Genomic DNA, 24,025 nt, shown 5'->3' on the forward strand with positions numbered 1-24,025 from the left:
TATAAATGGCCAAATTTGACAATTGGACATGTCAGTTAGATTTGATTTCAACATGAAACTGTTCTTGACTTTGGCTTTCTGCGTTCTGGCGGGTAAGTTTCCTGTAGCTACTCCCTTTCCTGGTACTTATTTGAATCTTATTCACAGCTACCGCCACTGAAATCCGCGAAAATGGTGAGAACGGCTGGTACGTACCCCAGGCCGATGGAACCTTTGTGTGGGTGGACAAGGATGTTGCCGAAGCCAACCTCAATGCACGCTCTGAAATCGAGGGCCGTGTGTCGCTTAATCCCGTCACTTTCCTCTTGTACACCAAGTCCAACTTGAATTCCCCCCAGGAGATCACCGCCTCCTCGGCTTCCATCTCAGCATCCCACTTCAACCCCAAAAACCCAACACGCTTCACCATCCACGGATGGACCTCCAGCGCTGAGGATTATGTCAACTATGGTGTCCGCAATGCCTGGTTCACTCAAGGTGACATGAACATGATCACCGTTGATTGGGGACGTGCTCGCTCTGTGGACTACGCCTCTTCCGTCTTGGCCGTACCTGGCGTTGGTGAGAAAGTCGCCGCCCTGATCAACTTCCTCCGTACAAACCACGGTCTGTCTCTCGATAATACCATGGTCATTGGTCACAGCCTGGGTGCTCATGTTGCTGGCTTCACTGGCAAGAACGTTAAGAATGGCCAGCTGCAGACCATCATTGGTCTGGACCCCGCTCTGCCTCTGTACAGCTACGACAAACCCAACAGCCGCCTTTCCATCACTGATGCCGTTTATGTCGAGTCCATCCAGACCAACGGTGGTACTCTTGGTTTCCTGAAGCCCATCGGCAAGGGCGCCTTCTACCCCAATGGCGGGAAAAGCCAGCCTGGCTGCGGTGTCGATGTCACTGGCTCTTGCGCTCACAGCCGCTCCGTCATCTACTACGCCGAGGCTGTCTCAACCAACACCTACCCTACCGTGAAGTGCAGTGACTACGAGGACGCCGTTGCCAAGAGCTGTGGTAGCTCCTACAGCAGCGTACGCATGGGTGCCATGACCAATGCCTATATGGTTGCTGGTGATTACTACGTGCCCGTCAAAAGCGCAGCTCCTTACGGCATGGGAGCTTAAGAGACATTTCGAAATAAATTGTGATTGAAAATAAGAATTTTTACAAGTGTACTTTCCTGACGTGGGTGCTGAGCTTTCAGTTCTTTGAGGGCTTTCTGCGCTTTTACTGAATGACTTTCCATTTTTAACAGTCATACTTGTATGTATATGTATATACTAGCAAATAAACTAATCTTAATAATCGAAGCTTTCTGGATTTGATTTAGGGTCGCTTTTGATGATCGCAAAAAATTCACACAAAAGTAATAAACTCGGCTACCGAGACCTATAAAAGCACCAGTAATTGGTGGCAGTGAAGCACTTGCTGCATTAAAGGAATACTATGAAGTGGGGCATTATTTTAGCAATTTGTGCGCTAACCAGTGAGTATTTGGACTAACCAGCAGAATAGTATATCATAGCGATAGCCGAACTAATTTTAGATGCAAGCGCATTACATCACAAGGATAGGGTTGACCGACGTGTGAATGGAGAAAATGGTTGGTTTGTGCCTCAAGTTGACGGTAACTTCCAGTGGCTGGACTTGGATGAGGCCAATGAGGCACTGGCTCGCTACGAAACTATAGAAGAGGGACAAAAGAGCAATCGTATATCGCTTAATGCGGTGACGTTCTATTTATACACACAGAGGAATCCCGACGACGGACAGCTTATCACTGCTAATGAGGCCTCGATTAATGCCTCGAATTTTAGAGCCGAAAACCCTACCAGGTAGGTGGAAAGAACCAAAAATAAAACGACCATCGCACCAAAGTAAAATAACGATTTCTGCAGATTTACAATACACGGCTGGAATTCCAATTACAAAGATGGCGTGAATGTGGGCATACGACGAGCTTGGTTCGGCTACGGCGACTACAACATGATAGCTGTGGATTGGGCACGGGGTCGTTCGCTTGACTACGCCTCATCAGTGTCGGGTGCGCCTGCGGCTGGCAAAAAAATTTCGGAGCTCATAGACTTTCTCGTGCAGCACTACGACATGTCCCTAGAGTCATTGGAGGTAGTAGGCTTCAGTTTGGGTGCTCACGTAGCCGGATTCACGGCCAAGAATGTGGCCACTGGCCAAGTGCAGAAGGTTGTTGGCCTAGACCCTGCCATGCCACTGATTAACTACAACAAAACGGAGAAACGGCTCTGCAGCACTGATGCCTTCTACGTCGAGAGCATTCAGACCAACGGTGGCACCTTGGGATTCACGCAGCCCATTGGCAAGGCGGCTTTCTACCCAAATGGCGGGAGAACGCAGCCTGGCTGTATTGCCGACCTGACCGGCGGATGCTCGCACACCCGAGCCGTCTTATACTATGTGGAGTCTCTGGAGTCTGACAACTTTCCGACAATGAAGTGCAACTCCTACCAGGAGGCCAACAATAACGATTGTGGCAGCACCTACAGTTCCGTGCGCATGGGCTCGAAGGTGAACTCATTTGTGGCCTCTGGCGAATTTTATGTGCCAGTGAATGAAGCTTCTCCATATGGCATAGGTAAAAACTCAAATGGCAGTGGTGAGGATGAGGATGAGGAAAATGCCACAACTACTGAAGCCTCAATTACAGAGGAAGACGACACCACTTCAATACCGTAAATATTGAATAAATTACAAATTTCCACACCACAAGCTGCTACACATGTATAAGCTCCTGCAAGTAAATTTGTCCTCTCAAAATCGGTTCCTTTCCAAAACTTCGACTTTGATTTAAAATAGCCCTTTTGATTGCACATTGTACGCTACTTTAATAACAGTTTTGAGCTTTTGATATTCGCAAATCGGAAGTCATTTCTCACGCCCCCTTCGCCAAAAAACTCCGTTTGCATCCTCATACCGGCGTCTACTGAGCCTTTATTGCGTTGCCGCGTCAACCGCTTTATTTTCGGGACAAACGGTGCGAACTGAACCTCTATATTGTGTTACATTTAATTAAAACTTGTGCGCTGACGTGCTAAGCCCTTTGATGTGTCACTGTTGTTGGTCCCGAATCGAGTTCACTTTGTGAAAACAAGGAAGTCTCTGGCTTGGATCAAGGCGCATGATTAATTGGGTTCACCAATACCAGGACCTATTATAATTTCTTTACCAGCAACTGCAAGCTGAATTTGCAAAGAAATTACAACACTTTATCTGCTTGAGTAGAAAGAGCTCCACTTTTCAAAATAAGGAAACGTATTACTCCCTTAACAATCGTCCCACTCAACGGCATGAATATGCTGAATAATGCATATAGTACATGCAATACAACGAATGGCTCATTAGGTATTCGCTGGTGAGTGGAAAACTTTTCGTAACGCCCCTCATTCTGTCAAGCCAATAGTAAAACTGGTTTCGAAATCGATAAATAGCTAGAGGTAAGCATTCGTGAATTGGTTGTTACAGATATCAGCTGTAAGTGTATTTACTTGCTAAATTGTATTGGACAGAGAAGCTCACTTTCGTTGCGGATGCATTTTTTGGAACTGAGGTCGAAGTAGCTGCCTCCGTCGCATTTGAGGCTGACGAACTCTCGATCAATGCATTTCCAGTATCCAGCACAGTCGTCGGAATCCTCGTCAACCTCGTCCTCTAAGCAAGTCTCAGCGCTTGGGCTAGCCACAGTACAATGTCCCCTAACATCGAGCAAGCACTTCTTTTGTGTGGCATCAAAGTAGTAGCCGTCGAGGCATTGCTCATTCACTAGTTCTCCATTGACACAGCTCCAATATCCAGCACAATTGTCGGAATCTTGTTGAATGTCACCTTCTGTGCATCGCTCCAATAGGAAATCAAACGTACCATATCTGAGAACGACGCACACTTCCCACATGTAATTGAAGTAGCTTCCACTAGGACACTTTTGGCTCACAACTTCTCCATTAAGACACTGGAAGTAGCTCGTAGGTTCATTGGGATCTGCAGCAATGGAGCCCTCTTCACACTCGCCAGGCTTACACTGTCCTTGATCAATTTCGCATTGAGCAGTCGCATTACGATAATAGTGACCACTTTTGCACCTCTGTTCCACCATCGTACTCCCAAGGCACTCGTAGTAGGAGTTACAATTACTGGGATGCTCCCTCCTTTCGCCTTCGTAGCTGCAGCGGCTGGTTACAGAAGGCCTTACGGGGCATACCATGAGGCAGTATGACAGTAAAGCAACTTTTTGGCAGGAAATTTGGTTAGCGACAGAGTTTTTTACCTCGATGTATCACTGCTCACCATAATGTAAGCTCCGAGTTGGAGGCATCTTTGATGCCAACATTTCCGTTCGCACTAAAATAGCAGCAATTTTCTTCAGTCTTTATATACTACTTGTATTTCAGCAATTACAATAATTAAAGTTTCGCAGTACAGACGACTGTAGTAATGATAAAATGGAGTGGGTGTGGATCTTATCGAGACACTCTTAAGCAAACACCTTCGTGTTAACTTTACAACATTTCCTCGTATACTCTATACACGTATATAAGTACTACGGCGCTCTGAGGCAAAATAAAACAAGAGAGAACGCTACAGTCGAGCAAGCCCGACAGTGTAATACCCTGTACTCAGGTAAACTTCCGTCACTGAGTTATATGCGCCCAAATCAGCAGCAAAAAGAGGAAGAAGAAGAGCGAACTTGTTGCTGCAGTTTGTGGGGTTTGTACTGGCGAGAATTTGTTTCGCTAATAAGTTTTCTTAGAATTGACCGAATTAAATAAAATATTATACAACAGTAGACAATTATATATAAATTATGTGTGCAAAGTTTGGTTTAGGTAGCATTTGAAATGTAGACGCTATTGACGAAATTCTGTAGCGGGGGGGGGGGGGGGGGGGGGGGGGGGGAAATCCAAAAAAATAAAATAAACTCGTCCTTACTCGGACTTAGGAGAATCTGGATGCCAACTTTGGTTATTCTAGCTTTTATAGTTTCTGAGATCCTCGCGTTCATCCAGACGGACGGACAGACGGACGGACAGACGGACGGACAGACGGACGGACAGACGGACGGACATGTCTAGATCGATTTCTCTCGTCATGCTGATCAAGAATATATATACTTTATGGGGTCGGAGATGCTTCCTTCTGTATGTTACATACTTTGCACTAACCTAATATACCCTTTTTACCCTACGGGTACAGGGTATAAACAGATTTCTTAGCTATTCACTAATTATTAACAATAGAGAATGCTAAAGTCGAGCAAGCCCAACAGTAAAATAGTCTGTACTCTGTCCAAAAATGGAAAATTAAAAAAATATATATTAAAAAAATTTTATTATTTAAAAAAGTGTAATTCCTTAAGTAAATGAAGTAAAATATATTTAATACATACAGACAGACATTCAAAAGTGTAGACGTTATGTATGCAACGAGATCGACCAAAGAATCTGGTGTTTGTTGTTTTAAGAATTTATAATGTTTTGCAAAAAATAACTTCAACTGATGAAGATACTCGTGAGTAATCAATTAAATTCATAGCTTTAATAACAGTGCTTGTAAAAATGAATTACATGAAGGGAACAATTATCTGATATGAAAACACTCACAAAAAATCCTCTATGGCCTCCCTATTTCCATTGCAAAAAATATAACGCAAAAATCGGAGGAGGAATGGAAACAGAAAATCAATTAAAAGGCATTTCGCTAGCGGCAGTTTTTATGTCCATAAAAGGCTAGAGCGAAGGCATGCGACCATTGATATACAAACCTATCAATACCAATGCAGCTCAAATTCTCGGACACTCAGTCTGTGGAAAGTGGAAAGTGCAGGAAACTATAAAAAGTACACCAGATATGCTGCATAAATAGAGAAGACTAAGCCTACCCCCTGAACGGTGAGGAAGGGGTGTGATAGCGGGGGAGGTGAATATGGCCCTGAAAATGCCAAAGCCCATGGCGATATATTCAGCACGCTGTTATCCTGACGACCACTCTGCCGAAGTTCTTTACAGAAAGCTCCATTGAAATCAAACTATGCATTGACGCTTTGGTATGGAATTAAAACATTGCAAGCAAATTTTTATCAAGCAATTTACATATCTATTGTACGTCTTTCTTCGACTTCACCACCAACCTCAAGCACGCCGATCCATCCCAAAAGGTTTTTTCATTACTCAACATTTGCTTACTTCCGGTCTGATTCAGCTCCTTGCGCGGCTGCAGGCCACTTTCCGCTTGAAGTTTCCCATATGGCAGACCGTACGGCAACAATTGAACACAATGGCGGAACAACAAGAAGACATTAACATACCTAAGGGTACAATGATCCAGCTGTCCTTCCACAAAAAAGGGCAGCATAAATATTTTCATCTACACACACACACATCTTTTTCATGTCCATAAATGTGAATTCTGAATACGAATCGGCACTAATCGCGTTAAGGTCGAAGCATAAACGCCTTGGAGGTTACATTTTTAATTTGTACATCGGCCGGCATATGACAGTGATGTCATCTGAGGTTTTACGTCAGATCCATTTAGTTTATATTGGATTCAAGCGGATAAACATTTCAGGCATTTTTGAATACTTTACTCAAGATTGATTTAAAAATTAATGAATAACAAAACTAACACATTTGCGAGTGTAAAAAGTTACATTGTGCCCGAATACTTGATGTTATAATACAATTATTGCGCCGATTAGAATAAAAAACTGGGTGGAAAATATGTTAGTCGAATGAAAGTGTACTCACCACCATAATAGGTCTTCTTTGTACCTCAATACATAACACGAAGAGCAACAATTTAAGTTGGCCCAATTCGAAACTTCTCTTTTAAATGCAAGTTTAACGCAAGTTTACACATTCACGGATCATCAGCGTCCTGGCCATGACCGTTCATTTCTCATATGAGCTGTAACCACATTAACAATTACACAGCTGAATGAGTTCGTCGTCCGCATTCTTTACGTTTCAACGCGTGCCGTTTTAAAATAGCGTAGTTTTCAAGACCCTAGATGGCTCTTCACAACGAAACATTCAAGAGGGTCACTTCAGCTGCCACACTACGATAACGTTGACGGCCTGCCAAGCAAATGTTAAATCCGTTTACGTCAAAGCACGCCCTTCGACTTCAATAAATATTCCCTTTGTACCGATGTAAACTTCATCTTCAGCTTTGGCACAAAAGGTTTATAAGACCTTTTGATACATAGATGCTTAATGCTTGCCTTGCGGCCAACAGCAGCAGCTGCTTTGTCAGGTCATTAGCAATGACATTGCTTCTTACTTGTATGTCCTTATACGAATATAGAGAGAGATACATGAACATACTCATATACCTTGGCAGCTGCCTCCGCTCGGCTCGGTCGAAATTTATTATGCAGAATGTTGTTTTGCAGACACACGTGCGCGCCCTCAAACCTCAATTCACGAACGGTAGATGTCTGTGCAAAGCCCAACATTTAGTGGGAGGCAGTCAATGATAGAACCTCAGATGGACTACTTGCTGCGGCCTTGAAGTCGGCTCAACTGTGGGCAACAGGCGACCAACAAGCGGTATCCGTTCCCTTGCACTCAAAACGAACTGCAAATGGTCCCTTTAGTAATCTCCAACTGTCAAAGGTGTAGTAACAGGCAAACAATTTTCTCAATAAAAGACAATTCAACTACTTAAATGAAACTGGACCGATGTCAACGAGGACTGGCGATGGTCACGACTGTGTGCTTAACTCAATGTGGACAAGGGATTGGGGGTACGGCTAAAACAATAAACGTTTTCTTTTCGCACAAAATAAAGATAAAGGGGGATATAGCGTTTAAGAGCCGTTTAAATTTATATATTTTTTTATAAAGAAAAAATTTATCAAAAAATGTATTTAGTTTTAACAATAAGCCATTTTATAATACTGATCCGTAAAGTCAGTACCAGCGAAAAATGATCGCCAATTCCTAGTTTTCAAGGCCAATAATTATAATTATTATTATTATGATTATAATCATTTCGTCTAAATAGACCTAATGTAAGCCTAAATTACTAGTGTAACGATTAAGCCTATTTACGAGAAGATATTATCAATTTAAGCAGAACACATTTCGAAGTCAGGATGTGTGTTCTAATAGTTCCCATCAGAAGAGGAAAATAAAATGTTAGAGGTAACTTATATGGCCGCTTTGCGAATCAATCGCTTCAATTAACTTGAACGATGTTGTTATCGTTCTGTGTGTTGCTTGACTGGAATAAAATAAGAAAGCCTTCAACTATGTTTAAGCGTGTATTCCTATATCCCTTCATGAATATATCAAAGACGTTGTTTTTATAACATGTTTTTGTATGAAAAAAAGGAAAAAAGAGAAAAATTATTTATTTATTATTGATTTATTACATAATTCCACTCAGTTCAATGGTCAACAACAAAAACTGTGGCCGTTCATCCAGTTTTTGTTCATTGGTTGTGAACATATACTGGTAAGTATTTATGTACGAGTACACACCTACATGTTTTTGCAAAATCCTCCAGCTGAAAAAACTAATTCGAAGGGTCTTGTGAAACATGAAAATACATTTCATGTAGTCGTCCATAACAATTTTTTCCCACTAAGCCCAACAAAATGCGCATAAAATTGGAAGTTTAGTCGAATTAATTTTTGCTTCGTTTTCAAATGTAGCAGTTGGACTGCCGCTTTATACTAAAACATTCTGATGTGGACTCAGAGTGCATGCGAATATTCCATTGAGCACTTAATCACAGGGCGGAGAGGGAAAGCAGCAGCTTACTTCTGCTCCAGCGGCCAACAAATGGAAATTCCTCGCAGACACATTTGCACATACGCACCATTTGAACTAAGCACCACATGCGGAGACTGAGCAGGATAACAAAGGACGGCGGCGCCCTGCCCCCAAAATTAAATAAAATACAAACAACAACTCATGGTTAAGTAAAGCAGCATTAGTCAAGTCAGAACTGCATATTAGCAATACACGTCTCTTAACTTTACACTGCCGTCAAGTATTTCAACGAATAAGACAATAAACGTTTCCTTACAGGCCGCAACTACTCAGAAAGTTCGTCATACTCGTATGTGTAGAGGCGCAACCGCTCAATGTTTTCCTACAACTCTACTGTCGTTTCCCTTCAATCGATGTGGGCGGAAGCCATACAAAAACAAAAACAGACAACATAAACCAAACATTTTGTCTTGTGGCTGTTTGAAGCATGCAAGGAAAGCCTGCAAAATGTCGCAATTTAGAAAAGGCTAAGCCATCGCAATAGACATGAGTAAACATGTCTCTCAGAACGCCATTGCGGCTTCCGCTCTAACAGAATGTTCAGCTAGTTTTCATTGAAACAGAACCTCCCCCAGAGGGAGAATGGCAGGGAGGACTAGCGGATACGCAGCTCACGCCAAAATGTTTTGAATTGAGCGTTTTTTCTTGATAATTAATTAGCAGCTTAAACATTACCACAAATAATTACCATGCATGCAATAATATTGATGTGCATGTTGATTGACATACAATTTAATTTGTCTATAAGGGCCAAAGATAATATTGGGCGGTTGTGTTAGAATTTACAATTAGACCTAATTCTGTTTTACCACGGTCTTTTTTTACACGGTTTGAAAATTAAAATGTTATATACGACTTTATTCCATTTAGAACGATTCATTTTGCATATGATTTTTACACTACTTTTTTTCCGACTTATAACAAAATTTACAAAAATCGAAAGAAAATATAAGACTATAATATACATCCTGTGATTCGAGAAATATTTGTTCCAAAAATATTATATGTATTATATTATACATATACGGCTAAAATCAAGGACGTAATCATACTTATAATCAACTTGCTGATTTACATTGCCGTTATTTTAAAGAATAAGCATAAAATGTTTATAGCTGGATTAACGAAAAAATCTATATCGAAAAACACTATTTATACTGCTTACAAAAAAGAAATATTAAAAAAAAAAATTAATTGTTCATTACTTCAATGGTTGAAGTAACTGGAACTGATTTTAAACTTCGACATATATGCTTATTAAGATGAGAAGAGAAATGGATCTAGAAATGTCCGTCCGTCTGCCTGGAAAAGCACTAAATTTCCCAACATGGTGTATAGACTCTCCTAGTCTCGAGGCAACACGAATTTATTTTATGAATGAATTGAGGAACTGCCGAATTTTATAAAAGATCTGGAAGAACCTTATTTGCGGCATAATTGTGCATATTTTATAAAAAATTAAGGTTTGGGCTTCAGTTGAGTTGTTTATTTAATATGTTTATAGCATACTAATATACTATACAACGCTGTGAGGAACATTCATCGTAAAATGCAGACAATAAAAGTATGCAAAATACATTTGCATATTATTCCCACTAAACGCGTCCTTGGCAATACCCGTAGTTCTGGAAGAGTCTGGTTGCATCAAAACAAAGGAAAACTAATTTTGGGCGAACTCAAAAACAGAATTTCACTTGAATGGAAATGAGAAGATGGGTCCCTGCCTCTCCAGATAAGACGGAGCAGCAACAGAGAAGAGATAAAAATCGCAACGTGATGAGAAACTTTGGCACTGGCAGGAGACGAGCCCCAAAGAAAGCAGAAAAATGGAGCGGAGACAAGAGTAAACTTTGGAAAGGAATTTTTAATATAGCTGGTAAGTAACTTTATTTCTGTTTTAACTGTCGCTCTTACTTTCTCTGTGACGCTGTCGTCTCTTTGTCAAAAACTCAAGCGGCTGCTCGAGTCTAGTGCATCTGCCAGATACTTTTTGGGATTATACTTAAAGCTCTTTGCAAAGCACAGACACACAGCATTGAGGCATAAACAGACAACAGATGGCTTTTCTTGTTGTACCTTTTTGTCTTGCAATGGCAGGAAAATCAAATTTTATAAACACCGCACAGATTTTGTTTGAATTTCGTCTTTACTTGTAGTCGTCAACTATTTGAAACTTATTTTTCCAGCTTGAAGCGAAAGCCCGTGTCTCCAGGTATGTATATTAAAGTGTACACATATATAGTATACATAAGTACTCGAATGTACAAACATGTGTGTATATCATGTACATGAGCATGTTTTTCTTTATAAACAAATTGAATTTGTTGCTGTCATAGCGCTGCTCTTGTTATCGTGCCAGCTGTGGTATTTGTTCTTGTTGGCCTTCCCAGCAAGCCCAGAAGAAGGAGAAAAGCAAGCGGTGAGGTATAGTGGAAGAAAAACTACTTAGTTACTGTATTCTTGTGCCTTCGTCTTTCATTATGCTCCTACATGACTGTATGTGGACTACTTGTACCTTATTCGCAAATAGCTAAGCATGAAAATCCGGAAAAATTGCCTGTCAATGCGGCAACGATGTGTTGACAAATACTTCCTCGACTTCTTCTCCAACGATGATGTACTAACAGAATAAAAAGAAATAAAAAACGCCAGCTACTTTAGTGCGTAGATTGAATAATGTGTGTAGTCGATTAATGTGTTTAGATTATTTATAATAAGCAGCATGAAACGAATTTCGGAATTCTAAAAGCTTTTGCATCTGAATTGAAAACAAAATATTAAACATAAACAAAATTTATGTAAAATATTCACCAAGAATTCGAATAATTGGAATTCTACTTTCGAGTATCTACAACAACTATCTCTCTTTACAAATTGAGCACATCAGGTGCACATCACATTGGTATGTGCATTAAAATAGCCTAGCGGGAGAGAAAAACCAAATGCAAAATATTATATTCCATTTCCGTTTACCGTTCACGTACTCTAGGCAACCAATTTAAAGTCATCCAAAATTAATTGACTGCCATAAAACAATTTAACCGCCGGTAACTTTATTGTCCTGCTCCAAAAATATTGTAAAATTATAGGCGTTCAAATAAATGAAATTTAAGTTTGCATCGCTAACAAATCCTTAAAATCTCTTTAGCAAAGTGTGTGAATATTTTGGTTTTAATCTGTCTTCTTTATATGGGTTCAACATTTGAAATGAACCTATTAGTGTTGTTTAATTTATTCATCCCCTAATCGCCCGAGAAGGGCCATTCTGATAAAGCTACCGACCAAACCAAAAACGTTTTTTTTTTTTTAGAAGCTTTCTTTATTTATCGGATCTTCTCTCTAGGAGACTTACGATAAGTAGTAAAATCTTAACCTAATACAGTTATTTAATTTATTACAATTAAATATTTTTTTTACGGCCCTAACTGTTATTGCTGGGTGGGGAGGTCTCTTCGCCGGAGTCTTGTATGGCTAGCCTGACAAGTTAAATTCTGTGCAAGTCTGTTCGGATGGTTCCGAAGCTTAAGCTGGTACTTTGCTTGCACCTTGGCGATTTCATATTTAACAAATCTCACATTTAAATCTTCGCGGATATTATCACTTCTTATGTACCTGGGTGCCCCAGTGATGGTTCTCAGTATCCTCAATTGCGCTCTCTCGATTAACTCTAAATTACTAATGGAAGCGTTTCCCCATAATTCAGAGCCATATGTCCAAATTGGTTTGAGAACAGCATTGTACAAGAGTACTTTGTACTCCAGTTTTAGTCGTGAACGGACGTTTATCAGCCAATGTAGATTAATAGCTTTTAGTTTTAGTTGATCTCCACCAAGGTATGATACTTCGGTTTCTTGTGGAATATTGATGTTGTTTAGCGAAAATGGAGGGAAGGTTTGTTTGTTTAGGGTAAAGCTGACATATTTGCACTTTTGCTCGTTTACATGTATGCGTCAGTCTGCTAGCCATTCTTGTATGGCCACGAGGTGAGATGATAAAAGTTCTGTACCCAAAAACGTAAAGCGATAAACTTTGCGTAATATCAATAAAAAAAATTAACCGGCTTTTTTCCAAACTATAGACCAGCCCATTTGCACGCTCTGCCATTTTTAGATAGTATTCGAGCACTTCCGTCATTCATTTTGTATACGCCCCGTCGCATTAAATTCAATTTTCACGCCGCTCTTCATGAAAACTACCAGCTCGTAAAACGCCAAGTGCGTGGGCGTGAGTTGGTGGTGGGGAATGGGCAGCCTGCGTTGGAGGCGTGTCCGTGTCAGGGTTCGTGCCGCAAAACCGGATGCTGTCAACTGATTTTATTGCAAAGGCACAGACAGAGTTTTCATATTAATAACAATAACAACAGCCACAGACCCACGCACTGCTGAAAATAACGATAATATAAGTGTGCAATAATAATGGCGATGGTGCAATGCCCATTGATTTAATATTGATTTTGGCGGCGGCGGTGGCTGACTTATTTGTGTAGAAGCTGCCACGCAAGTACGTTTTTAAAATGCAAACAACGCTCCAAAATTTCATTTATTCCAAAGAAGACAAACACAAATACCAAGGGCTGGCCCAGTAAGAAATGGGGAAAGCCGTAAAATAGCATCGAAGGGCTCAGGCGTGTGGCAGCATTTGCGACAAACATCACGCATTCACATTAAAGCGACACATAAACCGGCCAGGCAACAAACATGAAAACATCGAGGACAAGCCCAAACAGCCACTTAAGTTGTGAACAATAAGCTTCAGACCCGACAACGTCCAATTAAAGCGGAAAAAGGCAAGCGACAACCTCCGCGCCGGATGGAAAGGGACGGATGCCATTGCCTGCCTTTAGGCTCCGCGAAAGCGTGCCGTTCTTTGAAAAAAAGGCAAAAAAGGCTTTATATCATAAGCCAAGGAAACTCAATTGTTAATTGATGATAAAATATGCATTCACCTGCATATACCAGGACAACACAAAAGCGAAGGAACGCGACCATATATGAGCCGACTTGGCCCTATTGGGGAAGCCCTCGTAAACCACCCTCCACGTTCAAGTTTTCATGTCTTGCACATAATAACAACACTATGTTAGACGATTTATAAATTTGTTATTAAATAGCTGCAATGAGTGCAGAACTAGTTTGAAATAAGGCGTTGACTTGCCGTAAACTTAAATGAACTTGGAAAGATAAGTAAGTAGGAAATGAAGGACTATTTGCTGGCACAAAAGTTACGATGCCGATTATATTTTTAGCATGCAATTACCACGTACTGACCATTTTTGACCTTATTTAAGATTCATAAACATGAAAATCTACAACTTGTCCACTAAAAAAATAAAAAACATTTGTGTTGTATTCGGACTTTCAATTATACTTGTAGCATAGTGTAATTGAATAATAATGCCAGAAGCCACGTCAATATTTATTTTCATCCATGGAGTATTGCTAAAATGCTTGTACAACAACATTGTCAAGATCCTTAACAACGCTACGCTCCAACTGCACAGGATGTGCAAGGAACGCCGGCATAGATTCGTACGTTTGCTCAAAAGATGTCATCAGGATGTCAGTGCCACGCACTTCCGCTTACACAGCTCCCAACCCGCCACCAGCTAAGCATAAGCTGTGTTGGCATTGCCACCACTGCGTATGCTTAATGTACCGGCTTCAGAAATAGCGATGGCAGAACAACATTTCAATTCAACTCATTCCACCCTTGCTGATTGATACATCCGGACACTTTTGTTTGGAAGAATGGCGACCTGAAGGTAAAACTTGATTTTCGACAAACGCAATAACATAGCAAAGCTAGCTCAGTAGTTTTCTGTTCATGCAATCAAATCAATGTAAAAGCATTTCGAGCCCCAAGTGTTAAACTTTTAGAATAATAATATCTTAAAGCAGATGTTTTACTGCACATTACTTAAATTCCAAAATTCAACAATTGACATCACAGGGTGTTAAGATTAAATATTTGTACTGACTTTTATTCAAATATTGTTTTTTAACATGTCCATGCTTGAATTATTTGAATTAGTTTGCTTATCCTGCTCGCAGTGCGCCTTCAACTAACTTCTCTAATTCGGCTTACCACACAAGCAAATTCAATTGCATAATTTAATCACCCCATAAACTTTTGTCTTAGAACTAGCTATCATCATATCATTGCGTGACATGTCTTGGGAACTCTAATCCACACTTAATACAAATCAATATAATAGGTTGAAGTCGACAAAGTATTCTATTCTAGTCATTAATGCTGAAGGGCTTTGTGGCATTCGTGTTACTCCTATGCCTTGTTTATCTGCACAGATGAGTGAAGGCTTATACAGTTTTCCCATTAATGAATTCTATTTTAACAATCTACGGTACTTAGCACCAATATGCAAACAGTTCACAACCAGGACTGAAACGTGCCAGCTATAACTAATTATACTGCTCAGTGACTTTCGTGCACGTTTCCGTGCAATGCATCTAAGATTTGTTGCAAGTTTCCAGACACACGTAAAATAAGCTGAAATTCCAATTCGGCAGTTGGGCATCGTGGGCATCGTTGAAGACAATACTGAAGCGTGCTTGAAATTTGAAAATCGACAGGAGCATGTGACGAGGGTAGACAACACATTAACAGAAATTTGAGCCAAGGACTTGTCTTTTCAGTTCTTTTCTTCCGTGGGACATACTTTGAGTAAACATCTCCGCCGGCTTCATCGTCACAAACAGATGACAGCAGGTTACAATGTGCGACTTTTCAACTATGGATACTTGTTCGATTCCAGTATGTTGTACAAATTTCCACAAATTTCAGTCCCACAGAGAGAAAAATGCAATACTATATAAGCTAAGATTTTTAATATCGATTGTAAAAAACTTATGAGAACTTTTGATTTAAAACCAGTAACAACTTTCAAAATAAAATATCTATCCCCATTTGGCTTAAGCAGCATTTTTAGCGTCAACTTCATATATTTTTTAAGCCCAGATAAAAAACACTTCCCTTCTTAATAATGGCGACGAGCGCCAATATCGAAACAAATCAGGCGGTTTTGTTTTGTGCCTATTCTTCTGAAAAAGAAGAATTAAGTAACTTTTAATAAAACTTAAAAATACCTTAACTATATTGGCTATGTTATAAACTGAACAAAATGAGGAAGACGAAACATGCCATTTTTATTATTTTGTGATTCTTTTAATGTTATAGTTCATATTAGATGATCAAGAATAAAGCGGTAAAACGATTATTTGCAATAATATTCAAGGAAATTTAATAAACTAGTTTTTAAACACACTCCTTATTTATTTTATAAAAATTGAAAAGCTTTGCCCCATTTCTTTGTGTATATGGCTGAGCCTAATTGCCTTTGGCAACAACTTTCATAAATTTAATAGCAAGCCGAGGCTCATCTACTCCTTTATCAGCAGGCGGGAAACTTTCACCATAAATCCAAATTATGCACGTACATCCACACATTATTGTGAGAGTGAAAATAGATTCTGAAAACGACTTCGTATGCCTCATTAAAATGGGGCTAATCAAACGCAGATGCGACAAAATGTGCGACACTTGCAAAGTGCTAACCACAAAAACCGCAAATTACGCTCAGAGGGCAAACTCGTTAGCAGGTAAAGTTTTCACACATGTGTATGGAGGATGTGGTGGGTTGTTGGTGCATTTGAGTACAGCCGCGGGGTACTTACCTACTGAATACCGGCAAAGTAGCATTTGGAGGCAACAAAGGCGCACAGAATTGGACAGCTGGGCCAGTACATTGGCTGCTCGCTCATCTCCCAAGCGACGGAAATTAGCATTAATACGAACTCTAGCGCCCATGCAGATACAAATGGCATAGGGTCACGACCAGCTACAACGTACGAAATAACTTCACCTTTTTATTTGCAATGAACTAGCCACAAATATCAACAGAGGCAGACACACGTGGGTGTAGAACCCATACAGCAAGTCGTTGCACCAAAACTTTGGCAACACGCATACGCACCGTTGGCCGCGACTGGCTTTCTCAAATGCGAATTGTTACACACACCTTATGCCCGATTGCCTAATGCCTCTATAAACACTTTATTAATTACGCCGTTGATTGTTTATTGCCTGCGTGTGCTGGGCATTCAAATTCGTTTGTTGAACGTTAATAAATTGTTTAAATTGCTATTTTATGAGAAACGGACACTAAACACTCGCTGGGAAGCAAGTCGCACACCAAAACGCACCAAGTGGCGGCGTTCAATTCAATCTGAAATTTAAATTAAACGACGAAAGCAAAGTCCACCCAAGCACTTAGAACGGAGCACCACCTTGACGATGCGGCGCGCACGAACACAACAAGCGAACTAAAATGGCAGCGCCAACGATGGCAGCCACTGACTGCAGATCATCCGAACCCGAAGTTCGAGTGTCTATGCACGAAGCTGGCGAAAGTGTTTCCGACATCCAAACACACGCTCTAAAAGGACGACGACTCCTTCAAAACGCCCTGTTGCTTGTATGGCATGTAGGGTCGTCGTCATATATGTATCTGTGGGCTTCAGCTACATGCTGCTAACGGTCTGCGTGATTGTGAAACTTTTGGCGCGAAAACTTTAACTGGCAATTATTCTGGTCAACATGTTGCTTGTTGCTTGAGAATGTTGCTATGCTTAAGCAACTTTTTAAATGACAAAACATTTATTTAATCCCCAAATACTCAATTGGTAAACTGCCTAATGAAATACGTTAATTATTATGTCATTTAATAATAAATTAACAAATATTAAACTATATTTTTAGAGGAACAGTACTAACAAATCCAATACTTTAATTTGTTGCTAAACATTTAAAAGTCATACACTTAAAATGGCACTCACTGTTGAATTAAATCAGGAAATGCCACCACACGTTCTACTTACCGCCCGGTAACTAACTTTATAAACACACAATTTACACCGCAATTAAAGTCTACAAGTATACAAACACCAGCATTTGTTTATTTTGCTTACAAGTATCAATGAAACAAAACTATCAGCACGATTTAAATATCAAAGAGGAGCTCGAAATTCACAAAACGTAACCAATTTAATGATCTTAAAATTTGCCAGTCATCAAAATTTACTGCATTCTGAGGCAATGAAGGTTCAGTTTTATCTGCTGTCCATTGCCAGATACTCATCTTTTGCTCAACATTAAAAAGCTCGCCCGAAGCAAAAGCAAATAAGTTAGACGTGAACAATTACAGTTATTTAATTTTTGTTCGACCGTTTGTTCATGTGTATATTAACTTATACGAGCCCAATACAACTGAATTGACGATGACGGCTTAACTAAGCTCCGGGCGCTTCTGGGGAATTCAGTTCAGGAGAGAGCCTTTCTCCCTTTGCAACACCCCCAGTAACCCCAGTATCTGCAACCTACGGCCAGTTACGCCATCGCAACCAAGGTGGCTCAATGCTTCTGATACTATATTGAGCTGTCTGTTTTAGTATAAATTCGATTTTATTATTGGCTAAAAATTAAACAAACATTTAACAAAATTACATGAGAGAAACAACAATCAAAATGTGTGTGTTCGTGTCTGCGTGAGAGTGCGTATGGACGTGTGGGCGTGACCTACAGGCGTGGACAGCACGCCATTAAGACTAAATTTCAATTTTCCTACTGCCTCGATTCGATTTACTTGATCTTCTTGAGGAAGAAGCGGTTTGGTGGACCGTAATTCGAGGCGGGCGCACGACGCTGTTCTTGATCCTCCACCACTATTGGTGCCATGGATGGCTCCTCGATGGCGAGGGCGGCAGGAGCAGTGGATGGAGGCAGGTATTGATTGACAGGAGCAGTCAGAGTAGTCTGAACCTCATCGCCAGTGTAAGCGGCGGCTGTCGGCGTACCGTATAGGGCCGACGGAACTGCAACAGGCTGCTCTGGCTCGGGAAGACTCTGCGCAGTAGTGGTGGGCAACACATCAGATACATCAGAGACAGGAGCAAAGTCTTCGGCGGTGGGAACGGGCGAGTGTCTCGGCTCCATGTCTGATGGTGGAGGTCCATAGACAGGCGCTTCCTCCTTCTTAGTCTTGTACTTGATGAAGTAGACCTCAGGCTTGGAGGGTTTGGTGGGCGCTGGCGTGGGAATGATAATGTCCTGATCCAGCTCGGGCTTCTTGTGCAGCACATAGATCAGCGTCTTCTCTTCGTTCTGTGGAGGTGGCGCCACAATTGGTGGACGCACTGCAGGTGCGGATGGCGCCTTGATGAAGACAATCTTGTAGTGCTTCTGCTTAGGTCCAACCTGATGGTGTACACGGGGCTGCACCTCCTCCTCAAAGTCCTTGGGCGGCACATGCACGTAGATATGCTTGTGTACCTTTGTCTCAGGTGGTGCATTGTTATAGCCTGAGGAGTGCTGAATGCCCGACAAACGATGTGCCATGTTGTATGAGTCATCATAATGGTTCAGTGGCTCAGCACCAGAAGCAGTCGCCGTAGGTGGCAACGACTCGATGGCATCTAACTGCTGGGGAGGCAGATAGTTGCCCTGCGGTACTTGAGGCTGAGCTGCAGGTGAGGCAAAGCTGGAAAAGGACTGCTCTTGAGGAAGCGCCTGATAGATTTGTGGTGGCACGGGGTGACCTATTAGAGAAGAAAGGGGAGGGTGGTGATGAGTCTAGCTGCGGTGGATCTCGGTGCTTGCTGTGCCCCACTCACCACTCAGCGGCAACGCACGCTGGCTCTGTTGCTGGGGTAATCCATGATAGACATAGGGCGCCTCAGGACGTGCCGAGGAGGCAGCGACTAGCGAAGCGACGCAGACGATGAGCAGCGACGATATACTCATAGCGATGGCAACTTTTTATTTGTAATTCCTAAGTTTTAGTGTATCTCCCACTTCGATTTTGCACACGTAATCCTTGGTTATGCCTTCAGATGGCTTCGTTGGCACTCACACTGTTGTAGCTCGACTGATGCTCCAGCAGAAGAGGCCGAGCGCATTTATATGGTTCGGTTGAGAGAGTGCCAAAGCGCTACGCACCACACTCGTAACCACTGAGCGGCGCTTTTGGCTGCTACCATACTCAAAACCAAATTACAAAAGGTAACAAAAAAATGAATTGAACTATACATCAAAGATACAGCCGGTGAACGATAACGCTAGCAGCGCCGGCAGAGCAAACGACGCTTCCCAGAGCTGTACTCAGAAAGGAGTAGCGCATCAGGTTAGTAGGTGAGTAGCTGAGTAGTTGAGCGAACCAGCAGCAGCCAACGTACGGCTTGTGATGTCTCACCAAGAGAAATTTTAGAAGCATGTGATGGCAGACCAAAAAGAGTCCGAACGCAAAGCGAAACTATAAAACATTATTACATTTAAACGCGTCACAGTACTATGGGTCAAACGACAAATGCTAGGCATATTTTAACAGTTTAACAAAAGAATATCAACTTTTGGATGAAGCAGTATTTCAGATATCTGCATCAAATATCTTATATAATCAGTTTAATTCAATTTAATTAATACTCAAAAATGATCCATCACAATTTCTTCATTACACATGCGACTATAATTCAGTCTATTTCAGCAGGTAGAGAGACATCTATTCACACAGCCAATCGCGTAAATTTTAGGCTACACTTAGTAGTTATATGTAGTGCTTTAACTAAAAGACTAGAAATGAGTAATACTTATACAGCACAATACTTCTTAGAACCGAATACAAGTATAGTGTTTTATGATGAAATTACGACGGTGGTTTCTCATCAAAACGGGAGCCAACATTTCAAAAGCCACATTGAGGATAACTAGCTCCTTATTCACTTATTAGGTTATTTATAAAAATATTTCGCGATAGCCGCTTGAGCTAAAAATATTATATTTATTTTACTATACATTTATCCATAATTTAAATAGGACATCACTGCGTTGATTTTCTTATTTTCGAATATAAAAATTATATACAATTTTATCCCACCGTACCCACAAAATAAAGAATTTTATTTGCTATACATTTTATAGAGTTCATATTACACATACCACCCAGTACTGAGTCGATAGAACAGAGTTATGATTCAATGATAGTCTGGTTAATACTGGCTAAGAGCACCGCAGCTCCTATTTTACAAAATTTTAATCCAAGAAATTATTTGTGCATGCCATGGTGGATTGATAGCCAAATCAGGGGAGAGCATGTTAGCAAGAGAACGGGCAAAGGTAATGGATTGGTATGTGAAGCCTTTAAGTCGAAGCATGCCGCAGGCTGCCCGACACCTGCGCTGCTTCCTCCTCTGCCATTGCTTCTTCTTAACTCCAAGATAACTGCCTTGGGTTACGCTTACCTGACTCTGTGACTGTATCACACACACACACTCACACACACACATACTTAGTGCGCACACTCACACTCAACCTTCAGCAGAGTGCCAAGTGTTTTTTCACAATTGAAGCACACTTTAGTTGTTGACTGGCTTGTCTTGAAATCGAAAGTGACCCACGATTACAAGCCCTCCGCTTGCCCCCGACCCAGTCCATTGATGAAGTTCATTCATGTGAGGCAGAGTTCGAGGATTTCAGTTCGATTAACATCGTAGGCTTTTTCGTTTAATTGAGCACCGGCTTTTAGCTGAGTTTTTGTAAAACCAAGAACCAACTCAAATACATGCGTCTTGAGTAAAATGTACTCAATTAAAAATTAATAACCAATAAAATGTGTATTCTTCTGAAGAAATCAGACTCGCACAGTCATATAACAAACACCAGACCGGCCAGTCCTTCACTGCTTATAGGTTGGCGTGTCCATGCCTCCCGTAAACTTTCCCATATTAAGTGATTAAGATAATATCATTGGTATGACAAATCTCGGTGTTCGATAGCCAAGGCCATGGGCCATGGCGTACGGTCATACTCGTACACCACATGAGCCCAATAGTCTTAATTCATAATATCAACCGAGAAACTTTGCACCACTTTCGACACCTACAACCGATGTGGACCGCGTACGCGATGTACGCGATATACGCGATGTACGGCAATGATTACGAAATTCAATAGAAACAATCAAATCAATTTTTTAATTGTAGCCAAATAGCAACAACAACATCAATAACAACAACAGCAGCAGCAGCAGCAGACGAAACAACGACAACGTAGCAACCAAAAGAAACAAACAAGCTAACAAAACGCACGCATACTTACCAATTGTAATTGGATTTGGAGAAGAAAACACGTGGAAAAGCAAATAAACGAAATTAAACACTTGTCCACACACACTGCGGTAACAAATTGTTAATCTTAATTGCAGCTCAACGATTGCGCAGCCGACATTGAGGAGAAATTGTGCACACACGCCTGAAGATCAGGCCGGACAAAGGGACAGTGGATGGACTTATGGACGGGGCTTTACGTCATCGACGTGTGCGCGGATAATTGAAATTGGTGCACTTGGACGCACTGAAGAAGCCGAACCCCGGGCACCGAACGCCGAGCACCAACCGCCGATGGCCGCTGGCCGCTGGCCAAAAACGGGGAAACAGAGAAAGATGGCTCGAAAGCGGCAGTAAGTAAAAGAGTGAGTAAAAGACAAGGCGTACATGGCTCGGTGCCTGTCTGGGACTGCGATTGTAATTGCGCAAGCGGTTCCAAAATCAGGTCACCTGTGCAGTAGCCGCGATCGCCCGACTCGGCGACCACTTGCCACTTGCCACTGCCGGCAGCGTTGCCATTATTGGTTTGCCCTTCGTTCGATTACATTGACATTGCGCACGCTACCGAGCATCGGTTGGCTGGCAACGAGATGGTAGTGGTCGCTCTTTTCGGTATTTCCACGGTTCGGGGCTTAAAATAGACGCGCTGAAGAATGCACTTGAGAGCCCGTTGCTGCCACTTGTTGCACTCAAGTGCCACGCACAAACGAATTGCTACAAAATGCGGACAATAGCGACAACAACCCGCGCTCTGTGGCCCGACCATCAATATGTGTATGTGGCTGCGTGTTTACCTTTGACTGCTCCAACGCATTTGCGAGGGAGCTGGCTTGAGCCAGCTGCTTGGAGGCCCCGTCATTGAAAACCTACGTCGACTAGAGTTGGTCAATGCCTTTTGAAGAAAACCTCAAAACGCATACCGATGCCCCAACGAGGGGTTACGTTTTGAATAAAGCTACCATTTGAGGAGCATGTGAGGACAGGTCAAGTTGAGTTTTCAAATACTTGTATGTACTTTGTGCTTATTGTATTTATTTCCTGCTTAATTGACTTTGAAATGATAAACGACGTAATAAACACCTTGTTTTGTTTATCGACTACTTACCCAACCAGACAGCCGTACCCCTTTGCCCCATAACGAAGCTTATGAATAAAATCAAACACCTGAACCCACCGGAGAGAAGTGTGTCGTGTCACAATCAATGCTTGAACACTTACATGCTTTTTCCAAAGGGGTTTCTCGTGAGCAAATTGTAGAAAAAACACATTATATATGATTCTAAAAACATCCTTATTTTCTAGCCTAACACTTGCTGTTTGGTCCTAAAGAAGTACTTGTATAATATAAAGAATAATGCTTGTTAGTTAAGACCCGCATAAAAGGTTCGAATTAAAGTCTCCCATCAAACGCAATTACAATTTCCAATCGCATATACTTGTATTAAATTACAGATGAGTTGAATGTTAAGGTGTCCGCAGAATGAGGAACCCATATTCAAAACTTGTATAAATAGATTATTTAATATATTCGCACAAGTATTTGTGGAAAGTAACTTTCGTGTTACAGTTCAAGCGAATGTAACGCCCCAATAACAATGCGGCTGAGTGATGAAATAAATAAAGATTCAATACATCTCTAATTACTTATTTAACGAACGTATGTGTGCATTCATGTGTATAAGCAATGAAATCATTCAAACTTTTACCAAGCAACAACAAAAGCCCAACGGAGCACCTCAAAACATGCAAATCATGCCGAGTGTTACACATTTAAACGCCTCAACCTACATGGATAGACAGAAACGACGGAGTAAATTATGACAATTTGTAAATGGTAAATAGTAAATGTTTTTGCCGACAGTTCCCCCTCTTCGAATACAGCAGAGGGACGAAACTTCCCCTTCAACGCGCCGGATGATAAATAGCAACTCAAGTTATTTTAAAATGAATGTTTGTTGACAAAGCATCTGATAAGCGACTGGATGGCGTTAATGAATCGGCTGCGGGCAAAGGCTCGTCATAATAATGATGATGGTCATGAACAG

General features: G+C 41.3%; 5 protein-coding genes across 5 annotated transcripts in view; 2 read left to right on the forward strand and 3 right to left on the reverse strand.

Moving 5' to 3' along the window:
• Positions 1-16,753, reverse strand: part of LOC115621697 (RYamide receptor) — an 81,458-nt gene extending 64,705 nt beyond the window's left edge. The window contains exon 1 of the mRNA XM_030515403.1: positions 16,500-16,753. The gene's annotated coding sequence lies outside the window, so the exon portion shown is untranslated. The remainder of the gene's footprint in view (positions 1-16,499) is intronic.
• On the forward strand, positions 32-1,158 carry LOC115621699 (phospholipase A1-like). Its single transcript, XM_030515406.1, has 2 exons — positions 32-92; positions 148-1,158. Exons 1-2 carry the CDS (start codon positions 53-55, stop codon positions 1,119-1,121), a joined length of 1,014 nt encoding a protein of 337 aa, XP_030371266.1. The 5' UTR covers positions 32-52; the 3' UTR covers positions 1,122-1,158.
• LOC115621698 (phospholipase A1-like) lies at positions 1,426-2,807 on the forward strand. The gene is made up of 3 exons (XM_030515404.1): positions 1,426-1,483; positions 1,544-1,832; positions 1,896-2,807. Exons 1-3 carry the CDS (start codon positions 1,444-1,446, stop codon positions 2,707-2,709), a joined length of 1,143 nt encoding a protein of 380 aa, XP_030371264.1. The 5' UTR covers positions 1,426-1,443; the 3' UTR covers positions 2,710-2,807.
• LOC115621704 lies at positions 3,475-4,362 on the reverse strand. Its single transcript, XM_030515412.1, has 2 exons — positions 4,315-4,362; positions 3,475-4,254 (listed from the first exon to the last, which is right to left on the reverse strand). The coding sequence occupies exons 1-2, from the start codon at positions 4,355-4,357 to the stop codon at positions 3,515-3,517; spliced, it is 783 nt and encodes a 260-aa protein (XP_030371272.1). The 5' UTR covers positions 4,358-4,362; the 3' UTR covers positions 3,475-3,514.
• Positions 16,754-18,462: 1,709 nt separating the features above from the next.
• On the reverse strand, positions 18,463-19,623 carry LOC115621571 (early nodulin-75). Its single transcript, XM_030515258.1, has 2 exons — positions 19,494-19,623; positions 18,463-19,418 (listed from the first exon to the last, which is right to left on the reverse strand). Exons 1-2 carry the CDS (start codon positions 19,621-19,623, stop codon positions 18,463-18,465), a joined length of 1,086 nt encoding a protein of 361 aa, XP_030371118.1.
• Between the last annotated feature and the right edge of the window lie 4,402 nt (positions 19,624-24,025).

The sequence above is a fragment of the Scaptodrosophila lebanonensis genome, unplaced genomic scaffold (genome assembly GCF_003285725.1).
Source record: "Scaptodrosophila lebanonensis strain 11010-0011.00,11010-0021.00 unplaced genomic scaffold, SlebRS2 tig00000024-arrow-pilon, whole genome shotgun sequence".
Lineage (NCBI taxonomy): Eukaryota > Metazoa > Arthropoda > Insecta > Diptera > Drosophilidae > Scaptodrosophila > Scaptodrosophila lebanonensis.

What these genes read in the sequence shown, in the direction of transcription:
- LOC115621699 (XM_030515406.1), top strand. Translation starts at nt 53, where the DNA reads ATGAAACTGTTCTTGACTTTGGCTTTCTGCGTTCTGGCGG. An exon ending in GGCTTTCTGCGTTCTGGCGG is followed by an intron (nt 93 to 147) that starts GTAAGTTTCCTG and finishes TCTTATTCACAG; the next exon opens with CTACCGCCACTGAAATCCGC.
- LOC115621698 (XM_030515404.1), top strand. Translation starts at nt 1,444, where the DNA reads ATGAAGTGGGGCATTATTTTAGCAATTTGTGCGCTAACCA. An exon ending in AGCAATTTGTGCGCTAACCA is followed by an intron (nt 1,484 to 1,543) that starts GTGAGTATTTGG and finishes AACTAATTTTAG; the next exon opens with ATGCAAGCGCATTACATCAC. An exon ending in AGAGCCGAAAACCCTACCAG is followed by an intron (nt 1,833 to 1,895) that starts GTAGGTGGAAAG and finishes CGATTTCTGCAG; the next exon opens with ATTTACAATACACGGCTGGA.
- LOC115621704 (XM_030515412.1), bottom strand. Translation starts at nt 4,357, where the DNA reads ATGTTGGCATCAAAGATGCCTCCAACTCGGAGCTTACATTATG. An exon ending in AACTCGGAGCTTACATTATG is followed by an intron (nt 4,255 to 4,314) that starts GTGAGCAGTGAT and finishes CCTGCCAAAAAG; the next exon opens with TTGCTTTACTGTCATACTGC.
- LOC115621571 (XM_030515258.1), bottom strand. Translation starts at nt 19,623, where the DNA reads ATGAGTATATCGTCGCTGCTCATCGTCTGCGTCGCTTCGCTAGTCGCT. An exon ending in GCGTGCGTTGCCGCTGAGTG is followed by an intron (nt 19,419 to 19,493) that starts GTGAGTGGGGCA and finishes CTTCTCTAATAG; the next exon opens with GTCACCCCGTGCCACCACAA.